General features: G+C 38.1%; 1 protein-coding gene across 4 annotated transcripts; it reads right to left on the reverse strand.

The window, feature by feature from the left end:
• Positions 1-433: 433 nt before the first annotated feature.
• LOC124154764 lies at positions 434-18,421 on the reverse strand. 4 transcript variants are annotated; one of them, XR_006864019.1, is made up of 3 exons: positions 6,953-7,312; positions 5,710-6,196; positions 434-517 (listed from the first exon to the last, which is right to left on the reverse strand). XR_006864019.1 is itself a non-coding variant. In XM_046528662.1 (3 exons), the coding sequence occupies exons 1-3, from the start codon at positions 18,033-18,035 to the stop codon at positions 495-497; spliced, it is 522 nt and encodes a 173-aa protein (XP_046384618.1). In that variant the 5' UTR covers positions 18,036-18,421; the 3' UTR covers positions 434-494. The 4 variants fall into 4 exon arrangements, 3 of the variants coding, with proteins under 3 accessions (XP_046384618.1, XP_046384617.1, XP_046384619.1); XM_046528662.1 differs by lacking the exon at positions 6,953-7,312 and adding an exon at positions 18,024-18,421; XM_046528661.1 differs by lacking the exon at positions 6,953-7,312 and adding an exon at positions 17,979-18,421.
• Between the last annotated feature and the right edge of the window lie 3,276 nt (positions 18,422-21,697).

Genomic DNA, 21,697 nt, shown 5'->3' on the forward strand with positions numbered 1-21,697 from the left:
GGAACCATCTTGTACCTGGCAAGACATTTTTTAATGAATACCTACAAATTTGTTTTTCCACAGAATTTTTTATTAAATCACCACCATGATGATGTTGTCGGGACACAAGTCACTCTCGGCTGAATCGCCGCCTGATGTAGGGCAGCCTAAAGATAAACTGATACGAGGGACGTAAACTGTTGCATCGGAGACAGATCTGTCTTGGGGGATAACTGGCATCAACAATAAGGGAGTATAAACGCCGCAAATCCTCCAGTAAAGCCCCACTCTTGAAAAAAAATATATAAAAGAAAATCTTATAAAAAGAATTCTATAAAAAACCAGAAATGAGGCAAAACGATGTATATGAATTGACTGTATAGAAACTTCCAGACCAGTAATTAATCACTTTATTAACTAAAAAATCCTGTACCAGAGCCCAGATGGCTGATGGCATCTTCTCTCTGCCTAATATGTATTAGGGCATTTTCTCATCTTCTTTGGCATCAGTTGGACTAAACACTCAACTGCAATTCACCTGGAATGAAAAGAAAATTTTGATCATCTAGCAGTCCAAGAAGATTATCATGAGTGCGTGAAATATATTTGGCAATAAAAATTGTAATCAGTAACTAGAACCCATTATTATTTTATAAATTAATTGGTTAACATTACAAGTAGTATATTGAAAATAACTATCCTGAGCATTTTAAAAATTTAACAATAGGTTTGTGGACCATAGTGAGTTTAGTTCATTTTATGTAACTACAATTTAAGACTATTTACTATGTATCCGCAAAATGCATAATGCTTATAATTTAGAGTATTCAAACAAGAGTAGAAGAAAATATCAGATATCTGACATTCAACTTAAATGATTTTGATCAGCTAATAGTTCATGAATATCATCAGGCATGCGTAAAGTATTTAGATATATGTAAAAATTTGTAATCATATAGCAAATACAATCAGCTGCAATTAAAAAAAAAATCAATTGGTTACAGTCATTCACATACAACAATGACACACAACTTTGTTCTGAATATCCATAAACTTCTAATGTCAAAGGAGGACGTTAAATCAATTGTCGGGAGCACTCAGTTGAATTTGTAAGCAAGTTTGTAGAACGATCTTGTGTGAAACACAGTGTGGAAAAAAAGTAACTGATTTATTTTAAAAAGTGTCGTGTATAAATAGATTTGTGTACAGTGAATGTAAAAAGTGTTCATAATAGGGTGGTTTCCTATTATTTTTTTACTGCCTCTATCGATAGATTATTACTCCTGGAGTACGTATTTCATGCTTCTAGATTTTTAAATGACGATATATATTTTTTGCAATAAAATGAAAAGTGAAAATTTTCAAGCGTGCAAAAACACTACGGCTAAGTATGAATGCTGGGAAATGCCTGTGTGACGTCATTCTGGTTCCAGCTACCGCCGTGTAAAGCCACTATGGAGCAAGGCTATGAGCGCCGCTATGATGCATGCTGCTAGCAGGTAGTAGAGTACCCTGCTAGCTGGTAGCGCTTGGCTTAAATAAGGATTATAAATACCATGTCAAACGAATGAAACATTCCGACCTTAGGCAGTTTTAATAGGTGATTATTAAGAGATGTTTCCCTGAGCTCTGTGCCTCATGCATTGGTAATCTCAGACGATGTAAAACTCCTACCTACTGGTATAGAAACTAGGTCCCTGTGACGTCACGTGGAGTGGCGTCGCATGGGCACCAATCTGGCCTCTTTCAAATGAGGTTAAAATTGACCATTGCCATTCGTCTGAACTGGGATTTCTCAAACCAAATAATTTGTATATCATGAATACACTAATAATGGGTAAGGAATTGCAATCAATGCCTTTCGTTTTCTTTAATGAAGGAAACTACCCTATTGGACATTCTCCATGAAGGAGTAGTGTCAATGATTGAATTTATGTGGTGTGGACATAAAAAGTTTTCAATCCTCCACCTCACTGATAAGCACCATCGAAGATACTGTTGGTAAGTACATGAATCTGAATTTTAGTTATTTTCAATTGTATTGGACAAAATATATTTTTCACTAATGATGTTTCATTAAGTTTTTGTTATGTACTTTCATTCGTGTGGTTCCATGCAATATTTTTTGCACAATTCAACATAATGAAATTTCTGTTTAACAAACCTATCATGGCAGTTCATAGAATTTTGTTATAAAGACATTTCACTGCATTCAAAGAGGGATAATACGTGAAAAATAAGAAAATTCACCACAAAATTCAGCTTCCAAAAAGGCAAAAAGTAGTCATACCACACACAGCCATATATTTTAAACGGCATACACTAAATTTGTTATTCATTCTCACCCATTGTTAAACCATAGAACTCTTTTGGTAAACTTAAAACTTTGTTAAAATAATCGTGAAAATTATATACATCATTATTTACACTGTTCGACATAGATTATGTCCTAGAGACATAGTTGGTCGATCTTAGATATATTTTTCATTCTTATTCCAAATCTGTGCTTATATTCTTTTTATGACGTCTATTTCCTTAGGACAGCTTAATGAATATTTTTCCATTTACAGAGGTAGTCATTTAATTCATTCATATCTCGTTATAGCATCATTGGCATAGCCAGGGGGGGTGTCCAGGGGATCCGGATCCCCCCCAGAATATAAAAACAAAATTATTTTCCTTCATAAAAGAAAATGAAACATTGAAAAATCATGAATTTAAAAATTATTTCTTTGATAAATAAAGTTTTGTCGATTATTAAAATTAGTTGAAAAACCATTACTTTGTACCCTGTTTTTCAAACATTTTCCCCCATGGCTTCGGACCTCCCCCCCGAACAAAATTCCTCCCTACACCACTGGATAGCAAGTGAGCAAGTGAAAATGAAACTTTCCTGCCTGCACATGAACGTATTTCATAACCACAGCCCATCTCACACGGTGCAAGAACGGCCGCATTGAGGTACGTTACACTCCCAATTACATATATCCTAGTGGGCTGAGATGACAGGGAGAAGAGACGGCACGAACAATCGGAATACACGGATAAACCAAACTTCGACTTTTAATTTTTTTTAAATATTTGTAAGGGTGTCTCGATTGCCGTCTCGTGCCACCTCGGTTTCGCTCTCAGGGTAACGGAAGAATCGCAGAGTCGCGTTCGAGTGATGGGTCCAGTATCTGAAACTCATAACACGTTGCAACCTCTTGCGTGGGATCCATCCTCGTGCATGACTCTGACACCTTACGCCGATTAACAACTTGCCACTTGCTCTCTCGTGGGAATTGGTCTCCGCGTATTCCTCCAACACTTAATGCCGTTACACGTTGCAGTATCTTGGCGTGGGAAGGTGTATGATGTGCATAATCATGTGACCTTTTCCGGCCAATAGGAAGATGCCGAGAGGGTCACGAGACGGACGCGACACGGGAGGAAGCCTCTTGGAGGGAATAGACACGGTAAGCCTCTTACGCTGTATCTCGGAGGGGGAGTTTGTACCTGTGCTCTGACAATTAAACGTGTGGAACCAGACTTGCCATCTCATTCTGCCTTCTACGAACCTGGCCCTTCCTATAAGCTTAGTGCTTACATATTTATAATGAAGGTAAAGCAAACAATTTATTTTTATTTGCGTACATTTTCTCTTATTTAAGATTGCTTTCCGGGCTCACTAAGAGCTTTCTTCTTTCTAAGATCTTTTTAGAGATGATAACACGAGTGCACTCGTATTCCCACTGGTCCATATAAGACCTGGAAGTATGAGACGCTTGGAAAAAGGAACACGGAGCTCCCATGATTGCAGCTAGCACACGATCGCATCCGTTTTACGAATGGGATAATAAGCCCTGTGTTTCCTAACATTAAAATGCAGTCATTCTGGTGATTTTGCATACAATTTTATTTATAATGAAGATTGCGGAAAACATCAAATGAGAGTGAAAATCATGCATTGATAATCTGCGACACTGATATGCCACAGCTGGATAATGGGGAGTCTGTAGCTGGGAGGATAATGGGGAGCTGTATTTGGAAAGGGATTATACGCAAAAAAAGTAGAAAATTCACCACAAAATTCAGCTTCCAAAAAGGCAAAATGTAAAGTCATACCACACTCAGCCAAACATTTTAAACAGCAGGTGGGAGGCATACGACCCAAATTTGTTATTTATTGTCGCGAATTGCTAAACCATAAAACTCCTTTGATAAACTTTTAACTTTGTCAAAATAACTTTGAATACTATATACATTGATCATTAATTACACTGGGGAACAGCCATTTTGCAATCTTAGATCTGTGACTTTTTTCTGACTAACTTTTGGTCTCTGAAAGATTCTCCTGGATCATTTTTGGGGTATTACTCTAAAGAATATGTATCATACGACCATTATTGCAATTCCCTCTCCTGCATGTTCCATTCATCGTGAAATAAAAATGCTGGAAGATGCTCATGTAAAAGTTTTCAGGAAAAGCAAATTTATGAAAATAATATCTGCGAGACAAAAATGAAAATTTGTTCCAACACAAACAACCAAGATTAATCGAGGAAATTAATTATGCATTTTTGACATGATCACGTGGTTTCGGAGAAAACATTTTGTGAGAACAGAAATTTTTCAGTTGTCATCATCTCCAAGCAAAGGAGACGGAATACATTTTCCGTATTCCATGAAAGATATAACATAGTATCGCCAGAAATGGTTCATCAATTATATCACCTGTTAAACATTTTCACTATGCAATACATGATCGATTTTAACCCTTTTACTGCAGCAGCCTATTTCAGGTGGGATGCACGAAGACTGCCAAGGCTATTTTCCGGAATTAGCAACATTTCAGGTTTAAAAATTTCTCAGCTACTTAATAATATTTAATACTTCTAGATTTTTTCCCAATTCCTAAGATATATTTATATCTTATAACCATAGATAGATTATGGGGGCTTACTTAAATTACAGCCGATAAAAAGGCTAAAATCACAAAAAAAGTGAAAAAATTTCGCTCAACCAGCAAGGTCCGATATATCAGCCTGTTGGCAGTAAATGGTTATATCAATTTTTCAAATTGTTATCTAGGAAATGTTTAAATGTTTGTTCAGAAATACCCCCCCCCCACCACCTTACCATCTTCCCCCTACCCCCCCACCTTATCAAACATCTATTTACGCTAGGTCTTTTTGTATCACCCCTTGCGAAATATGGAATCAATAGGGTAGTTACCTTCATCTATGGAAACGAAAGGCATTGATTGCGATTCCTTACCCACCATTAGTGTATTCATACTATAAAAATTATTTGGTTTTAGAATTCTCAGTTTAGACGAATGGCAACGGTCAATTTTAACCTCATTTGAAAAAGGCCAGATTGGTGCCCATGCGATGCCACCCCACGTGACATCACATGGACCTAGTTCTATACGAGTAGATAGGAGTTATACATCGTCTGACATTACCAATGCATGCATGAGGCACAGAGCTCAGGGAAACGTCTCTTAATAATGACCTATCAAAATTACTTAAGGTCGGAAAGTTTCCTTCGTTTGATAGGGTATTAATAATCCTTATTTAAGCCAAGCGCTACCTGCTAGCAGGGTACTCTGCGACCTGCTAGCAGCCTGCATTGCAGCGGCGCACATACCCTCACCCCAAGGTCACCTCACACGGCGAAAGCGGGAACCAGAATGATATCACACAGAGTTCCAGAGAGCATTTATTACTATTATTATTCCCTCACCCAACGAACAGCGTTCAGTGCATCTTTGCGTGGTGGTTGAGCGTGCTCTTCTGCGAGAAGCGCTTGTGGCACACACCACACGCAAAGGGCCTCTCCCCCGTCTGCACCCACAAGAGAGTGTGCAGGCGCCACAGGATCTCGTCTGGGTTCGATACCCGTGATTCTGTTTCCCACCCATGGGTGGCGGCGATGGCAAGGATCCTAGTACGGTTGAACCCAATGTTCCTCGTAGTGGTCGAAAGAGTCGGCCATTCAGACCCCAATGTGAGTAAGAGAAGGAGCTCGTGTCCCTCCCACCTGGTGAGCTTCGGGGAGTCCTTGTTGTTTGCCAGGAGCGTAAGCAGCTCCAGAACCTCCTGGTCTGCGGGTGTGGGCAGCATTCCGGGCGCGGTGGCCGGGAGAAGCTGTCGAAAGTCTTGTTCCAGGGAGAGGGCCTGGGGAGCTGGCTGCGATGCCGGAGGCTGTGACTCAAGGTATTGCGATGGTTCTTGTGTGGAAGGCAGCAATGGTTTTGTAATGATAGGAGAAACATCGGCGTAAAAATTTAAATGTCACGCTGAGCGAACAGAAACTACATGACAGAAATAATGAATTCTTAAGGCCGTTTTACACGGGGCATGGAATTGTGCAGATTAGAGCTGCATTAATTTCTAAAGTGGCGTGGAATTGCACGAATGCATGAACGAAATTAGAACAGGGGCTATTCTGCCATCTCGCATCCACGCATTCTCACATGTGTTCCAGCAATTCACCGCTTTACACGACACAATTTTGATTGCGCCTTCGGACGTACGTCAGATTGCACAATTCCATGTACCCTGTAAAACGACCTTTAAAATAGTAAAAGAAGAGATTTGTTAATATTGTCAAGCCTATGATTTTTCCAAAGCCCTTGAAAGAGTTCTGATGCCCTGAAATATTATAATCACCTGGAAAGCATCAACAATCTCAATTACAACATTAACATATTATCCCTCAAGCCGTCCCAATAGGCGCATGGCCGAGGGTGAAATCAATTTTTTCAGGCTGTGTAACTGATTAAATTTGTATATGAGAGCGTATGGGTTGGAGAATTGCCAAATTCGACCCAGAAATATGAATATGAAATATCAAATCAAGTCATCGCACAAATTCAATAGAGTTGAATAGTTTTTGCAGATTGCTGTGTGGAGCAAAAGCAGACTTTTTTCAGGTCTTACTTCATTAAATTCACAGAGTATTCTGAAAAGACAAAAAGGCCCACATGATTCCACGATATCACAGCTTCACAGGTAAGCAGACACCCTCGGGGAACTTCAGAGAATCTCTCACGAATTGGATGAGAGAAAATTTAGAATTCCTTACACCTCCAATTCGAAGCATTTTCCATGAGAGGAGACTTTCAGTTCATGACTTTACCTGTGCGGTTTGATGGCACTATGGCTCTTTGCGTGCTGGGTCAGGTCACTCGCCTTGACGTACCGTCATCCGCAATCCCCATATGCAAAGGGGAGCTCCCCCGAGTGGAGAAATTTTACAACATTCCAAGTTATTACCACGATGGATAAGAATTTTAAAACACCCAAAATTACTTATATACTTTTAAATAATATTATATTTATGTATATAAAAGGACAAGGAATACAGGCGGTCCCCAACTTTCGCACACAATGCGTTCCCGAAAATGTGTACGAAAGTCGAACCATTGACTTCCATACTAATTAGGGTTTACGTTCCAAAAGAACGTAATATACGTACTAAAACCTTTTTTTCACGGATTTTATTTCAATTCACTAAATTTTAATAATACGTCAATAAAACTCCTCAAATCATCTAATTTCTTTCGAAAATACGCAGAAAATGTAAATAAAAGTTAAAAAAAAAACAAGAAATGCGTTGACTATCGAGTGAAACATCCTCTTGGCGTTTAAGTTGACATTCCACTTATTACGTCCACTATAAATAAAAAGACATATCAAGAAGCATAACAAAATGTAATTGTTGAACCCGCGCTCTGGATACCTTTTAATTTTTACACCAAAATTCGACATTCGGCAGGTGACATTCCTGATCGCGTATATTTCGCATGTTATTCAAAAAAGACAAACGAAATTCGGTTGATATTTCGTGCAATATCGTTGCTGAAGGTGAATTAAACAGCACTCAAACGAAAAAATTCAATTAGAAAGAAGATCTTACTAGTTTTATTGAAAGCTATTTTATGATGTCTAGTCAACTTTTTTGAAAAATATCTTCAATGAAGGCTTTCTTCTTCTCTTGATGAAGGAGCCTATAGCAGGCAGTCCCTCTCTCAAATAAGTCACCTAGATTAGACTCAACTACCAACAATTCCCTTCATTGTATACGTTCGTATTGTTCGCATATACTGCCATTTGAAACAATTGAATGTTGGGATGCGCACTGAACATCGCGGGAATTCAAAATAATTACATACCCACATACGAAAGTCCAAATTTAGCGTACGGAAGCCAAGTAAAAGGTGTCAATTTTGAACGTACGAAAGTGTGAATTGTACGAAAGTCGAGGACCGCCTGTACATTAGTTAGCACATGTTGAATTTAAAATTTAAATTTATTCCATGCAAGCTAAGACACCGTTTAGACCTCATAAGCAGATGTTGAAGCCACCTGGAATTCTATTCTTTGTGTTTTTGAAACTTACATTTCGATTCTGTTGGTTTGCCTGACATTCCACGTTTCCATGCAGTCATAAAAAATATATTAAGCTACTGCCCTAATGATTAAGAAAAACACAAATTTAGGCCAGAAAATGGGCGTTGAACTGGAAAAATTATAGGTGAAACGAATTTGCAAAATCAGAAAATACCTACACACACAACCAAAGCACCTGTAAGTCTAAGAAATTTCACAACACTTTCTCTTCTCACTGCGGCTATTAAACGCTGGCCTGCTCAAAATCACTGGCCCCTAGTCCTGGATCTGACTAGGCTGCTTGCTGGCAATATCACCATGCATCGTCTAGTTAGAAGCAGCTGCTGAACAGTGATTTCGTCTTATAGCGCACTTGGTTGTGCCTCCAAAGTGGACTGGAGTTCGTCTTCAGCCACAGCTGACGTAAGCGACGAATTAGAGCGTGTGGTGTTTCTATCCTTTTACCTCACGCAAAACAGACATGCGAGTATTCTGCCTACACTGCAGGATGTGTGCAATATTTAACACTCATTAAAATCGAAGTGCAGAGACATTCTGTTTTTTTTTGTTATTTTTGTGAAAGCAGGACTTTCACGCTTTTGAAGAATAATACAGTGATAGAGCTCTTTACATCGTAATGGAGAAATTTGGTCTATTTGATGCATGGAGGTTCACTATAGAGAGATTTTAGTGATAGGCACCATTTTTACATATCCCTCAGAAATTAAGGCACTAGTGTCTTTTAAACCATCATATATATGTTTTTAAACAAACATGCATTTACTATTTAATAATTGCAGAAAGCGAGTGCTATCGCATGATTTTTACCATGATCAGAGAGAAAACGATGTGATCTCTCTTAAGTCAACAGTCACTTAAAATGATTAGGATAGTTGAACATCTTTTTTCTCATTTACTGTTAGGTATGCTCTCATATGGAACAAACCGGCACAACTAATGGTTAACCCATTGGCTTAAAGAGACGGCGATTCGCCGGCCTGCGGGACTTTGCCGTAAACTAAAGAGCCGGCGATTCGCCGGTTGAATGCAGCGCTGTCTTTCAATACGCCTAATTAATTAATTGAATAAAATATTTAGATGAAATCTTAACATTCGTATCACAGAAACATTGTTCTTTAGGTAAAATGCATTTGCAGCTATCATTTTACAGTGTTTTTACTCTTTATCTCGAAATATATAAGTGCCATTTTTAGGGGTGCGTCTTTCCGCCAGTTATCTTTACTTAATGATGAAGGCCTAGCCGTTGCCTTTCATAGGCACTTATTATTCATTGTTTATGCAATTGTTTTCAAAGTGCTTACCTTTAGTATTTATCGGAGATTTTTTGACTGTCTATTCATCTCTGCTGACGATAATAAGGACGCATATACGACACGACTTCATTTTCGTGGAGTCAGACGCACCCATTGAAATGACTGAAATTTTGCTTCGTGCGTTTATGAAAAGACTGGCAGACGACTGTAATGATATTACTTTGTAATGTCTAGTTATCAATTTCATGATTCACTTAGTACTATTGCCTTGCAAGTGAGCAGTTCATTTCGTATTATGAACCTCTCTTTCTCCCGCAGATGGCCGCAGAGGCCCTTCTCCCTTTCAAAATCTCCTATCGGTTTACTATCAATTCTGACGTTGTGTTGTGTTTCACTTCCACTGCATGCGCCTAACCTGATCCTTATACAGGTGTTTTATTTCTTTATACTTTGCTTACAATTGTGTTTTGATATCGGATTCATGTCTCTGGCATTATATTACGCAGTTATTTGAGAACCTTCTTTTCTGGGTTGAAAATTGGTGAGAAGCAATTACTTTGTTATCGTTCGCTTTTTCTATCAATTTGCTTCTTACTCAGAACTTTGTTTCTCACGTTACATTATCAGAATTGATCACATTGTAAGACATTCTTTCCTTCTCAACTGCTATATAAACCCTGGGTTTGGCATTCAGATGGTCAGTTCGGAAGCACGTACAGCTTTATTTCGTCGGTGTTTGTGCTCCTTGCGAAAATGGCAAGAAGAAAAGTGAATTACTGTGAGATTGCCGATATCGAGAATGCTCTGTTTGAAAGTGATAGTATGAGTAGTGGGGATGAAGATTCGTCCGATGAGCGGGAGAGCACCAATGAAACCACGGACTGTGAGACAGGTAGCGAGGACTCTAGTGAAGAAGAGGTTGAGCGTCAACCAGTCAAGAAAAAAGTAAAGGAAGACAGCTGGATGTGGAATACATGTAACAACCTCGTGAAAAAGTTTAATTTTTGTGGTGCACCTGGCATAAACTCGAGAGTGCTTCGGCATTTGCCGGAAAATGCCAATGAACGGGATTTTTTTTACGCTTTTTTGCAACCTGACTTTTGGGAGTTGATCTGCCAAGAGACTAACAGATTTGCTGAAACCTTTTTGAATGCAGCGACGAATCGTAGAGGTAGTTTGACGGGCGAATGGTTTCCAACCACTGCTGAAGAATTACGAGCATATTTTGCATTGTGTGTTTTGATGGCACAGGTGAAGAAAAATAAAATTCAAAAGTATTGGAGTCCGCGAGCGGTCACTGAAACTCCTTTCTTCGGCAAAGTAATGCCCTATCGACGCTTTCTATTGCTGTCTAAATTTTTGCATTTCACTGATAATTCAACTCTCGATGAAAATGACAGGCTAAGAAAGATTTCTCCCATCATTCAGTACGTGAACAAAAAATTTCCATCTATATATTGCCCTTCACAAAATCTTGCTGTCGATGAAAGCCTTATGAAGTTTCGCGGCAGACTTAGTTTTAGACAGTATAACCCAAACAAGAGAGCGAGATTTGGGATAAAATTTTACAAAATTTGCGAAAGTTCCTCAGGATACTGTCTCCAGTTTGAAATATACACCGGTAAGAAACCAGATGGACCAAGTGAAGTTCCATCGAGTGAAGCAATAGTGTTACAACTGATGAAACCTTATTTCGGCTCAGGATACACGTTAGCTGTGGACAACTGGTACACGTCACCTGCACTCTTCCAAAAACTCATTTTAGACAAGACGAATGCTGTAGGAACAGTTCGTCTGAATCGGAAGAATATGCCAAAGGATTTCCAAGGAATGAATCTGAAAAAAGGTGAATCCAAGGTTTTATTCAGCCATGGGATAGCGGCATTCAAATGGAGGGACAAGAAGGATGTCCATATTCTCTCCACTTACCACAAAGATGTAGAAATTATTGACACCGGCAAGATTTCTGTAAAAACAAAGGAATCAATCGTCAAGCCTGCTGTAATCATTGACTACAATAGGCAAATGAATGCAGTGGATAGACAAGACCAGCAGTTGGCCTCTTTTCCGATAATGCGCCGCTGTGCCAAAGGTTATAGAAAGGTCTTTTTTTACATCATGGACATGGTGCTTTATAACGCATATGTGTTGTACAAAAAAACTTACAAAAAAAGTGTGCACTTTGATGACTTTAGAGAAAATCTGGCGGAAAAAATTTTGGAGGATGTAACTCTGCCGGAATACAAGAGACGAGGGCGCCCAGCATCAGGACCGTCTCCTGTAAGATTTCAAGCTGCCAACTGGGCCCATTTTCCCCATCGTATACCAGCGAACCCGGTGAAAAAGAACCCTTCCCGTGCATGTGAAGTCTGCAAACGGCGAGGAAAAAAGAGTGAAAGTCGGTGGGAGTGTGAGCAGTGCTGTGTTGCTCTTCATATACCGGAATGCTTCAAGGATTTTCATACCAAAAAACCATGAAGGTAACGAAATTTACATTAAATAGTATTAATTTATATAATTGTTCAGAGTACCTACCAACCAGAAAAATACATTTAACATTAAATACGCATAAAATCAAAGTACGATGGTAACTTTCACTCAAGGAACTGAGAAGTCAATTTTTTTTTACAGATTTCCTGAAATGAATTCAACGTTTGATTGCATCCATATCAGTGATTTGATCACTGTTAAAAAGAAATATATATAAAAACACACAAATCACTATTACTATTTCCAATATTACCTTCGAAATTTTATTTTGTTGCATTATTACAACAATTGTTGTAAAAAGTTACAATTTTCCTATTGTTAATAATATCGCTTTGTAAATACAAAATTCTTATAACAAAAAATAAAATAACATTTAAAATTGTTTCATTGTAGATAAGTGAAATTTTCAAGTAAATAGCAACATTATATGCGTAGATAAAAAATATTATTCATTTAAAGAATTTGGCTGAAATAAATCGTAATCCTCGGTAAGGGAAACGCTCAAAAAATACTAAGCCAATGGGTTAATGTGAAAATTACAACATATTAAGGGTGTATGTATAAAAAAAGGTGAAATGTTTAAGGCTTAAAATGTCATTTAATGTACGAAATTGCAGCTGCATTAATGGTCTCTAGTTGCCTCGCTACAATTTGCAGAGGTAGTTAGGCCATATTGGGTGTTTCTCCTTGGTGCGATAAGTGGAGGTTTTACGATATAAAGAGGTTAACTACATAGAGGTTTGCCAATAAATTTACCTGTAAATCTGACAGGAGCGTAGGCGTGGTATGAAGTATGGAGGTTTATGATATAAAGAGGTTCACAACATAGAGGTTTTACTGTATTAATATTAGGTAAATTATAAAGGCATAAACCATAAATCAAAATAATTACAACATCAGAATATTGTGACAATGAAAACAAATGATTCATTTTCCATTGTTGTACGTATAGTGCCTTAGTATATGCACACATTCACTACAAACTAATGTGGTATCTGATAAAATTAAGATTATTTTTAACGTGAATAGATAATCAAGTTAAAGTTATTAACGCATGCAAAATCTGATTTCATAATTCTCAATATTCTTGTTGCTACAGAGATTCAAAGTTTGCGAAAACTACTAAATTCATTAGCACTGTAAGAATGCTCTGCGACTTTAATGAAGATTTCTCGGCGCGGAGTTGAGAATCCACAAAATTGAAATGGAACATAAATCAAATCAACTACCTCGTTCGCTAGTAATCTAGAGCTTGGATAATAAAATGCACTGAGAAAAAGATACATACTAAGTGATACATAGGTTTTCCTAAAAACGGGACGAATAGTTTACTGGCACCACGTAAACGTTTTGTTTATTGGACTCTGACGTCATGCTTATTTGTTCCAAAAACGCGTAGGCAACCCAACATATTCACAATCTGCAGTCTGACGTTAAAACGGCAATATTTTTGCCAAATTTGCATTTAAGCCCCAGCATAGACCAATTTTCTAACCACTCCCTCAGTGTGTCATCATTGGATTCTGTGCCGTGACGTCACACACAAGCGTTCATGATGACATTGTGTTTTCAGGCAGCTGATGAAGAGTTATTTCGAAAGACTCATACCTCCGTCATAAAAAACGTCATTCATCCACAAAATTTCCATTGAATACATAGAGTTCTTTCTCTAGTACTTGAACAAAATCATGCATGTTCCCCATTGCAGATTCTCCCGGTCGTTGGACCCCCTGTTCCATGAAGAATGCACTCAACATGAACTCCTACGCTCCAGTCGTCTGCCAGACCACACTCCATTGAGTGGTCACCAGGGTTTGGGAGTTTTTATTTCCTCTCAATACATTCACCTCCTCAAGGAGGAACTCCGAGAGGAAATCTGAGATCCTCCTCCGAGAGGGGAGAATAGGAGAAGGGAGAAAGACGAAAAACTCGCACGCGTTTCTGAAGCCAGAATACTCCCTCCCGATCGAGGAAGAGGACATTTTGTCGTGGAGGAAGAGCTATTTTGAGGATTATTTCAGGTAACCAAATGTTCTCCTCTTGTTAGAGCTATGCTGTGAGGACTCTGAGAGGAAATGAAAAGTGGGTCCCAACCGCCATTAGGGTCCCTCGGCGTGAGAGGTCCGATCCTTTCCTATTGTCCGCGTGGGGATTACCTCGGCCCATTCCGGCTCTCAGTGTCCCACTCAACGAAGGTGCTCATGGTCACTTATTTGTTTATGAGTTAAAATAACTAAAAACGCTCATGTTGCATTTATTGAAAATCAATGCGAGGAATTACATTCTGTTTGTTCTGCTGATTGGTTCCAAATTTTAAACGGAATTCTAGCGTTCATATTAACGGAGTTGATCATCACCTAGAACAATTTTTGGAGACGCTAAGGTTAGATGTTTAATTGTTATTTTTATAACTTACTGGCAAGTTTATAGGAGCGATATTGTAATGGTTTACATCTAAAAATATACGTTACTCTGTTAGCTACATTCTAAGTGTACATTTGCGGTGAAATTCGATAGAATATCCGATTTAATTCTAAGAAAAAAGCCCTCGTAATGTAATAAAATATGATTCTCTCAGTTCTTTGTCGTGAGCCAAAATTACAGCGACTATTTTTTATAACCTCTTGCCAACCTTTGAATACAAAGATATTACAAACGATTTTCGCTATAAATACTGATTATTGCATATCCTAAAAAATCGTAAATTTAACCCATTTCTTCCCAACGTTGCGTGAACGCAACGCAAACTTTGCGATTTTTTCTCTCCGTATTTGTTATTGATAAGTAGTTAATGTTTTTAGTATAGGTAGTTCAATGCTTTCTTAAATGCTATGAATTTTTTCACGGAAGAAATTTTGTAACTTTTGTTCTTACAATGGCCTTTTCATTTATATGTAAGTTGTTATTTTAGGTTATCTTCAAAGTTTACATATTATGTTAAATCTGAGACACTCGATGATTATAACTCTCTGCAAATACAATGATGCATTTGTATTCTAGGCCATTGCAACAGATTGGGTGAATTTGACTATGTGGTTCTCAAATTATTTAACAATAAAGCAAGTGTTGCGTTAACGCAACGTTGGGAGGACCCCGGTAATCTAGGGAAACGGCGCGCCGCGGCGGTAGTCGTGTAGAGCGTTTCTTTTTGGACTGAAAAATGAAAAGCTTATCAAGAATATGTTACCTTTTTATGGCGAAACTTTAGTTTCAGGCAATTGTACAGTATTTTAGTCCTAAATATACATCTATATAAGTGTTGAAGGGTCTTAACTAGGATGTTTGGCAGGTGGTGAGTTTTTACCGAGTTGTGACTGTTTGATATTTTTGACTTCACGTATCGAGCAAGATTAAATCAGCGTTTACTTGTGCTATAGTGGAAATTTACTGTGACCTAAACAAAGGATGCATAAAAACTTTGCTATACAGTTCTCCAGAAAAATGTCCAGATTTCTGTAGGCGTCTGCAATTCCAAGACATACTGGCATTCTAAGTTAAGAACGATCTGTTTACCACAGTTGACAAGTATGTTAAAAGCAAGTGAGTATGTGAGGGTTAGCAAATAGATCGTAAAGTCGTATTTACGTGGTGTTGTTGACTAGGATTCAAAGGGAAGGTAGTGGGAGGGTAAAATGCATAGTTAGGCTGGGCGGGGATATCCCGGCACCAATGGGTCTGCGTGCACAGCGGGGGTTGGCGAATGAGCAAAATGAATGGAGAGATAAGAGGGATCACATTATCGCATTATTTTCTGAGAAATTCATGCCCACTGGCTGCTGACGATAATGAGCTGGTAAGGCTCCAAATGAGGGTGCAGGTTATTTCGAAAGAAATTTTTTGAGAACTATGAGTGACTATGAATGCATTGGGATACCAAGAAAAATATTTCTTGGTATTTTGACTCAGGTAAAGGGCTTTCTGGGTATTACGGTATATAGAAGGGGCGATGTTCCGTTCCATCTGCTTTTACTGTATCTGTGGTTGTCTGTTGAACAATCGTTCCCTCCAAAGAACCTGAACTCACATTTGCAGCCTAAGTTGTTCACTATCGCCAGTGATCATAGTGCGTGAAATTCTCAGAAAAGATTCCAAAAGCGTGGTATTTCTTCCGTTCTGATGTTTAGTGGTTATAACACCTTAGCATAAAATATTACTGGAGTAAGGACGTGTTCCTAATGTGCGTCAAACGATGTTCCGGAAGCGTTTTGTTGAACCTAAAATGTTCTTACGCCTGACTGGTAACAAAAGTTTGGACCAGGGGGATAAGTTTTCTAAGATACGTCCATACTTTGCGAGCTCAACCAAATATTTCTACGGTTTGATCCAATTTCTCATAAATTATCTTTTGACGAGAAGATGATGCCATATTTTGGCGAAAGTGAAGGAGCAATTACTCATTATTAGTAGTCACATGTTTAGTGATTACCAAAAGTACTATATTCATTTACATACTGATTGGTCCTCTAAAATTCATGAACAATACCAAGTTTAATCTATATTTTGGGTTAATTATATATTTGGGTTACAATAAAAGCAAATTATTTGCAAAAATAAAAGAGTTCCGAAAGAAAAGCAAAACGGCTCATATTTTATTCATGCACACAAACATTCTTGAATAAATTTTAATACAATGCAAAGAAAGAAAATGTTGTTTTACATCGAAAAAACTGACATATTATGTTTTTTTCACTTTCCGATAATCTTAACGTACAGAGAGCGAAAGAAGAAAGTGTAAGGAAGAGAAAAGAGAAAAGTACAGGTCATATGTGGTTCTGATTTTTAGTAGTTTTTAGTGTTAGTCATCGGAGAATTTCGCAGTTGTTCACAGCCCTGCGTGTCTATGCCATTCTCCAAAAACTATCCCGCATGGCCCAAAAACTGCGCGGAATAATTTATAAGTGCTCTCCAAAAATGTTTCAAATATAGTTAAAGTTACTAGTCATTTTATATTCAAAGTTTTGCCATTTCTATCACTTCTACAGTTAACTCTTTCGCTGCTGTTCAATCTCCGGAAACCTTCTCCTCACATGCGGCGAATATGTTAAAATGCGTTTCGTGGGCCCATGGAGCAGGTACTTCCAGGATGGGTGTGGTGCACACTCTGAAGGGTCGCTAATCCACGGCCCTATCCTGGACGAGCTCAACCACGCAGGACTGTCTCTTCGACCCTACCAGCGGGGGGCCTACCTCCGGAAAAGTGACCACTCTGACTGCGATTTCAAATTCAATCACTCAATCTGATCATCAAAAAATAATTGTTTTCATCGCACTCCCGCCAATCAAGCACGTCTTTGAACCGTGTTTCTACGATGAAAAATAGCGATTTTGTTAACTCTTCTAGAGACGTGGCTGCGGACAACCGGAAAAATGGCCATTTTAGCAAAGTTAACAAAATCGTTATTTTTCATCGATGAAACACGGTTCAAAGACGTACTTGATTGCATGATTAGCGGGAGTGCGATGAAAACAATCATTCTTTCATGATCGGATTGAATGATTGATTTTCAACTTGCAGTCGGAGAGGTCACTTTTCGGGACGTAGGCTGCCTGCTCGTAGGGTCGAGGAGACGGTCCTGCGTGGGTGAGCTGGTCGCGGATTAGCGACCCTTCGAAGTGCTTCGGCGAAAGAACTGACCACATGTCTCCACTCTGTCCAGAGCTCTGCCACATGTGCCGTAAATACTTTTTTGTATTGCTCTAGCTCTTTTGGGAGGAAACTCTTTTCGGAGGAAAGCCTTTTCATTCACCTCTTGACATATGCTGGAGGAGAAAAAAGCTCTGAGAGTTTTTTTTATTTCCTCTGAACAGAGTTCTCCTCCCAAGAGTTTCGGAGGTAAGGAGTTGGGAGGAATACCTCCTGAGTTTCCCCCAAGGAGGACTCCCAAACCCTGGTGGTCACCTGCAGGGGCATCGCCAAGGAACTCCTGTCTTCACTCCACTGCCGCTGTTTGGTTGAAGCAACAACTTCTCAACCTGCAACCATGACAACCTAAAAAACAATAAGGAAATTCTTATTTTAGAGAAACTGGGCCAAAAACATCCCCACCAGCCAAAAATGCTTATTTTCTGATTGTACGTCTTTAAGAGATATCGTAAATATAGTACAGTGTGTCCTCGTTAAACGCCATCCAGTTTAAAGTTGTTTCACGATAATGTTGTCCAAAAATTGAAACCCTTCATCATTTAACGTCGTTGCTGCTTCGCGATAATGTTGTTCAAATTACGCGCGACGAAAAAAAATTGAATGGCAAATAGGACGCAAGCGCATCTGATGTATAGTAAATATTACTATATTAATGCGATTGATAATTTTCGTTCAACAGAAAAGGTTGGCGTGGGTAGCACATGTTAAATATGCATCTGAGCGAATAATTATCTATTATCTGAACATTTATCTGATTCCAACCGAAAAAAATGTCCACGAAGACGAGTGGCTATCCTGGAGGTTCTTCAGATGTGAAGAAAAAACGGCGACATTAGAACAAAAACTTGATATTATTAAATGAATTGAAGAAGGTGCAACTGCTGGAGATATCGGGCAAGTTTTAGGTTTTCAGCTTGAGTTTTTACAATTAAAATTTCTTCTGTTACTGAAAATATCAATGTTACGCCATTAAAATACTTTCTCAATTTAGTTAGTATATTTCTTTTAATAATGCCTTATTCCCAACCTTTTATCGTTCCACTGTGCATGAATTGCTGTATATATTAAGTGTGTACAGATCTCCACTTGGTAACTTCACAGTGTTTCTAGATAAACTTGGCTATTTATTAGATGAACTTTATAATGTTGGTAACAACGTCCACATCATTCTAACCGGTGATTTTAATTGCAATTTACTAGTTGATGATAATTCATCTAAAGATTTCTTGAGATTGCTTAAATCCTATAATTTAATGCCTACGATTACAGCTACACCCACCAGAATTACACCAAATTCACAATCACTGTTGGATAATATTGTTTCTAATATAAACTTAAATAATGTAAATACTAAATTTCTCAACTCCACCATATCTGATCACTTTCCCGTATTATCTTATTTAAACGTAGACCCACGTACACATTGTCAACATTCACATCTCACCAGAGTTTATTCGCAAGAAAACATTGACACATTTATATCCCTATTGGAATCCTCTGACTGGTCTGTTATATATAATAGCCATTCATTTGAAGCAAGTTTTCAATACTTTCATGACTGTCTTCAACACTCATTCGATGTTGCCTTCCCCCTCCGTCCTATGAGAAGAGCTGCTTTATCGCATAAAAAACCTTGGGTTACTGACCGAATTCGCCACTTTTCTGTCATGCTCAAAAATCTATCTGCCAGAGTTAAATGCTCAAATTGTCCTCTCCTTCATGATGAATACAGGGCCAAAAAAAAGAATTGTCGGAGGTTATTGGAACTTTCCAAAAAATTCTATAACAATGACAGGGTAATTTCATCTAGTAATAAGTCCAAAACATCTTGGGATATTATTCGAGAGTCAATGGGAAAGTTGCATCAGCACATTCTCCCTAGATTAGCTCAATCCAGTGATAATGCACACATTGATATCACAAATTTAGCAAATGAATTCAGTAACCTTTTTACAATTACACCACCGTTACCCACCTCTCCTGCCTCTTCTGCAAACTTGCTCCATAGTCCAGAGTCTAGTGCTTTTTCAATTTTTATTCATCCTTGTACGGAATCGGATTTACAAGCTATAATTTCAACCCTAGCTAACAAAAACTTTTCGGGCCCTGATCACATCCCAGGGAGAATATTATATCTCTCTTATAGATGCATAAAGGAACCTCTTCTATTTCTGATTAATGAATCCCTTACTCAAGGGATTTTCCCATCTTCTCTCAAGCATTCCATTATTAACCCTTTATATAAAAATAAAGGCTGCCCCAATAATTTGGATAACTATAGGCCAATTGCTAAACAAAATGTCTTATCTAAAGTATTTGAAAAAGTATTCTACAACCAATTAATGTCTTTCCTGGATAAATATGCCTTAATCTCCTCAAATCAACATGGCTTCCGTAAAAATCGCTCTACTACATCTGCTCTATTCCATGCCACTGACTTTATTTTGTCATCACTTGACAACAATCAAAAAACTGTAGGAATCTTTTATGATTTCTCCAAGGCATTCGATTTTGTGGATCACTCTCGCCTACTTCGTAAACTTAATTATTTTGGAGTGAGAGGCATTGCCAATAAATGGCTTCAGTCATACCTCAGCAATCGGACACAGGCTGTCTCACTGTCTGTAAATGGCAGTATATACTCTTCCAAAAGTACTTCTACCACCATAGGAGTTCCTCAGGGTTCAATCTTAGGCCCAATCTTATTTTTAATCTACATAAATGATTTAGCTCATTCCCTCAGTAATATTCCAGGTTCTAAAGTCATATTATATGCTGATGATACAAATATTTTACTTTCTTCTCCAACTCAAAATGACATTATTATGAGCTCTAAAAATGCAAATGATAGTATTTTAAGCTGGTGTACAGCTAACAAATTGATTTTAAACACACAAAAGACACACACTGTTCAATTTTGTGGTAATAGCAATGTTCTCGAGAGCATCCTAATTAGATTGGATAAAAAGTCTATTGAGAATGTGTCCCACACAAAATTCCTTGGTGCATACTTATGTGGTAATATGTCCTATGAGATGAATATTGACTTCTTAGCCAACAAACTAAGTTCAATCTGCTATCTATTAAGACACCTTAGGAACTCTGTTGATTTAAATATTCTTCTTACATTGTATTACGGTATCTTTTATTCTCGAATGTCATACAATATAATTTTTTGGGGCTCATCCCCTCATGCCTCCAAGGTGCTCACATTACAAAAACGTGCAATTAGAATCATTGCAAAAAAACCTTTTGATGCTCCCTCCAAGCCTATTTTTAAAGCACTTAACATTCTTCCACTCCCGTGTGTATATTTATTATCAATTTTAATTTTTGTACGTTATAATCTTGATTTGTTTATGCTCAATTGTGATGTTCACAAATATAAAACTAGGAATTGTAATAACCTTCATTATCATTCCATTAGGACTAACAGATCAAAGCTGGGCCCACGCGAGCTGGGCCTCAGAATTTATAATAAACTTCCTGCGCATTTGAAATCAATTCAGTCAATGGAGTCATTCAAAAGGAAGTTAAAATCTTTGTTAAAAGCATTGGAAGAGATATTCTCTTCTTTTCAATGGAAGAATATCTTTTCACCTGCTTTGTCCCTATTTCAGAAATGCAGTTAGTCATTGCAGTGACCACAGCATTGTCATTCCACCTTGCTATTAGCAATGTACTATTCGATGTATATTCAAAATCACCCCTCTTCTATTTACTGAAAAGATTTTTTTCACCCTATTTTCTCAAAGAGTTCCTGTTCCTCCTAAGCCTTTTTCTGATAAGCATGTAAGGAGCTTTTTGGAAGTGAAAAAATTATCAAAATACAGTTTTGTTCCCTGCCATAAAGCAATTTTTTTGCACAAGCCCAGGACAACATCCGCTCCTCGACCTAGGTTCGTTTTCGGAAGGCGTGTATGAGATCC

The sequence above is a fragment of the Ischnura elegans genome, chromosome 2 (genome assembly GCF_921293095.1).
Source record: "Ischnura elegans chromosome 2, ioIscEleg1.1, whole genome shotgun sequence".
NCBI classification, from domain to species: Eukaryota; Metazoa; Arthropoda; class Insecta; order Odonata; family Coenagrionidae; genus Ischnura; species Ischnura elegans.

Excerpts from the sequence above, each read along its gene's own strand:
- LOC124154764 (XM_046528661.1), bottom strand. The coding sequence starts at position 18,035 with ATGCCCCTGCAGGTGACCACCAGGGTTTGGGAGTCCTCCTTGGGGGAA. Across the intron at positions 6,197-17,978 it reads CCTTGGGGGAAACTCAGGAG|AACCATCGCAATACCTTGAG; the intron begins GTATTCCTCCCA and ends CTTCCACACAAG. Across the intron at positions 518-5,709 it reads CACTGAACGCTGTTCGTTGG|GTGAATTGCAGTTGAGTGTT; the intron begins GTGAGGGAATAA and ends TTTTCATTCCAG.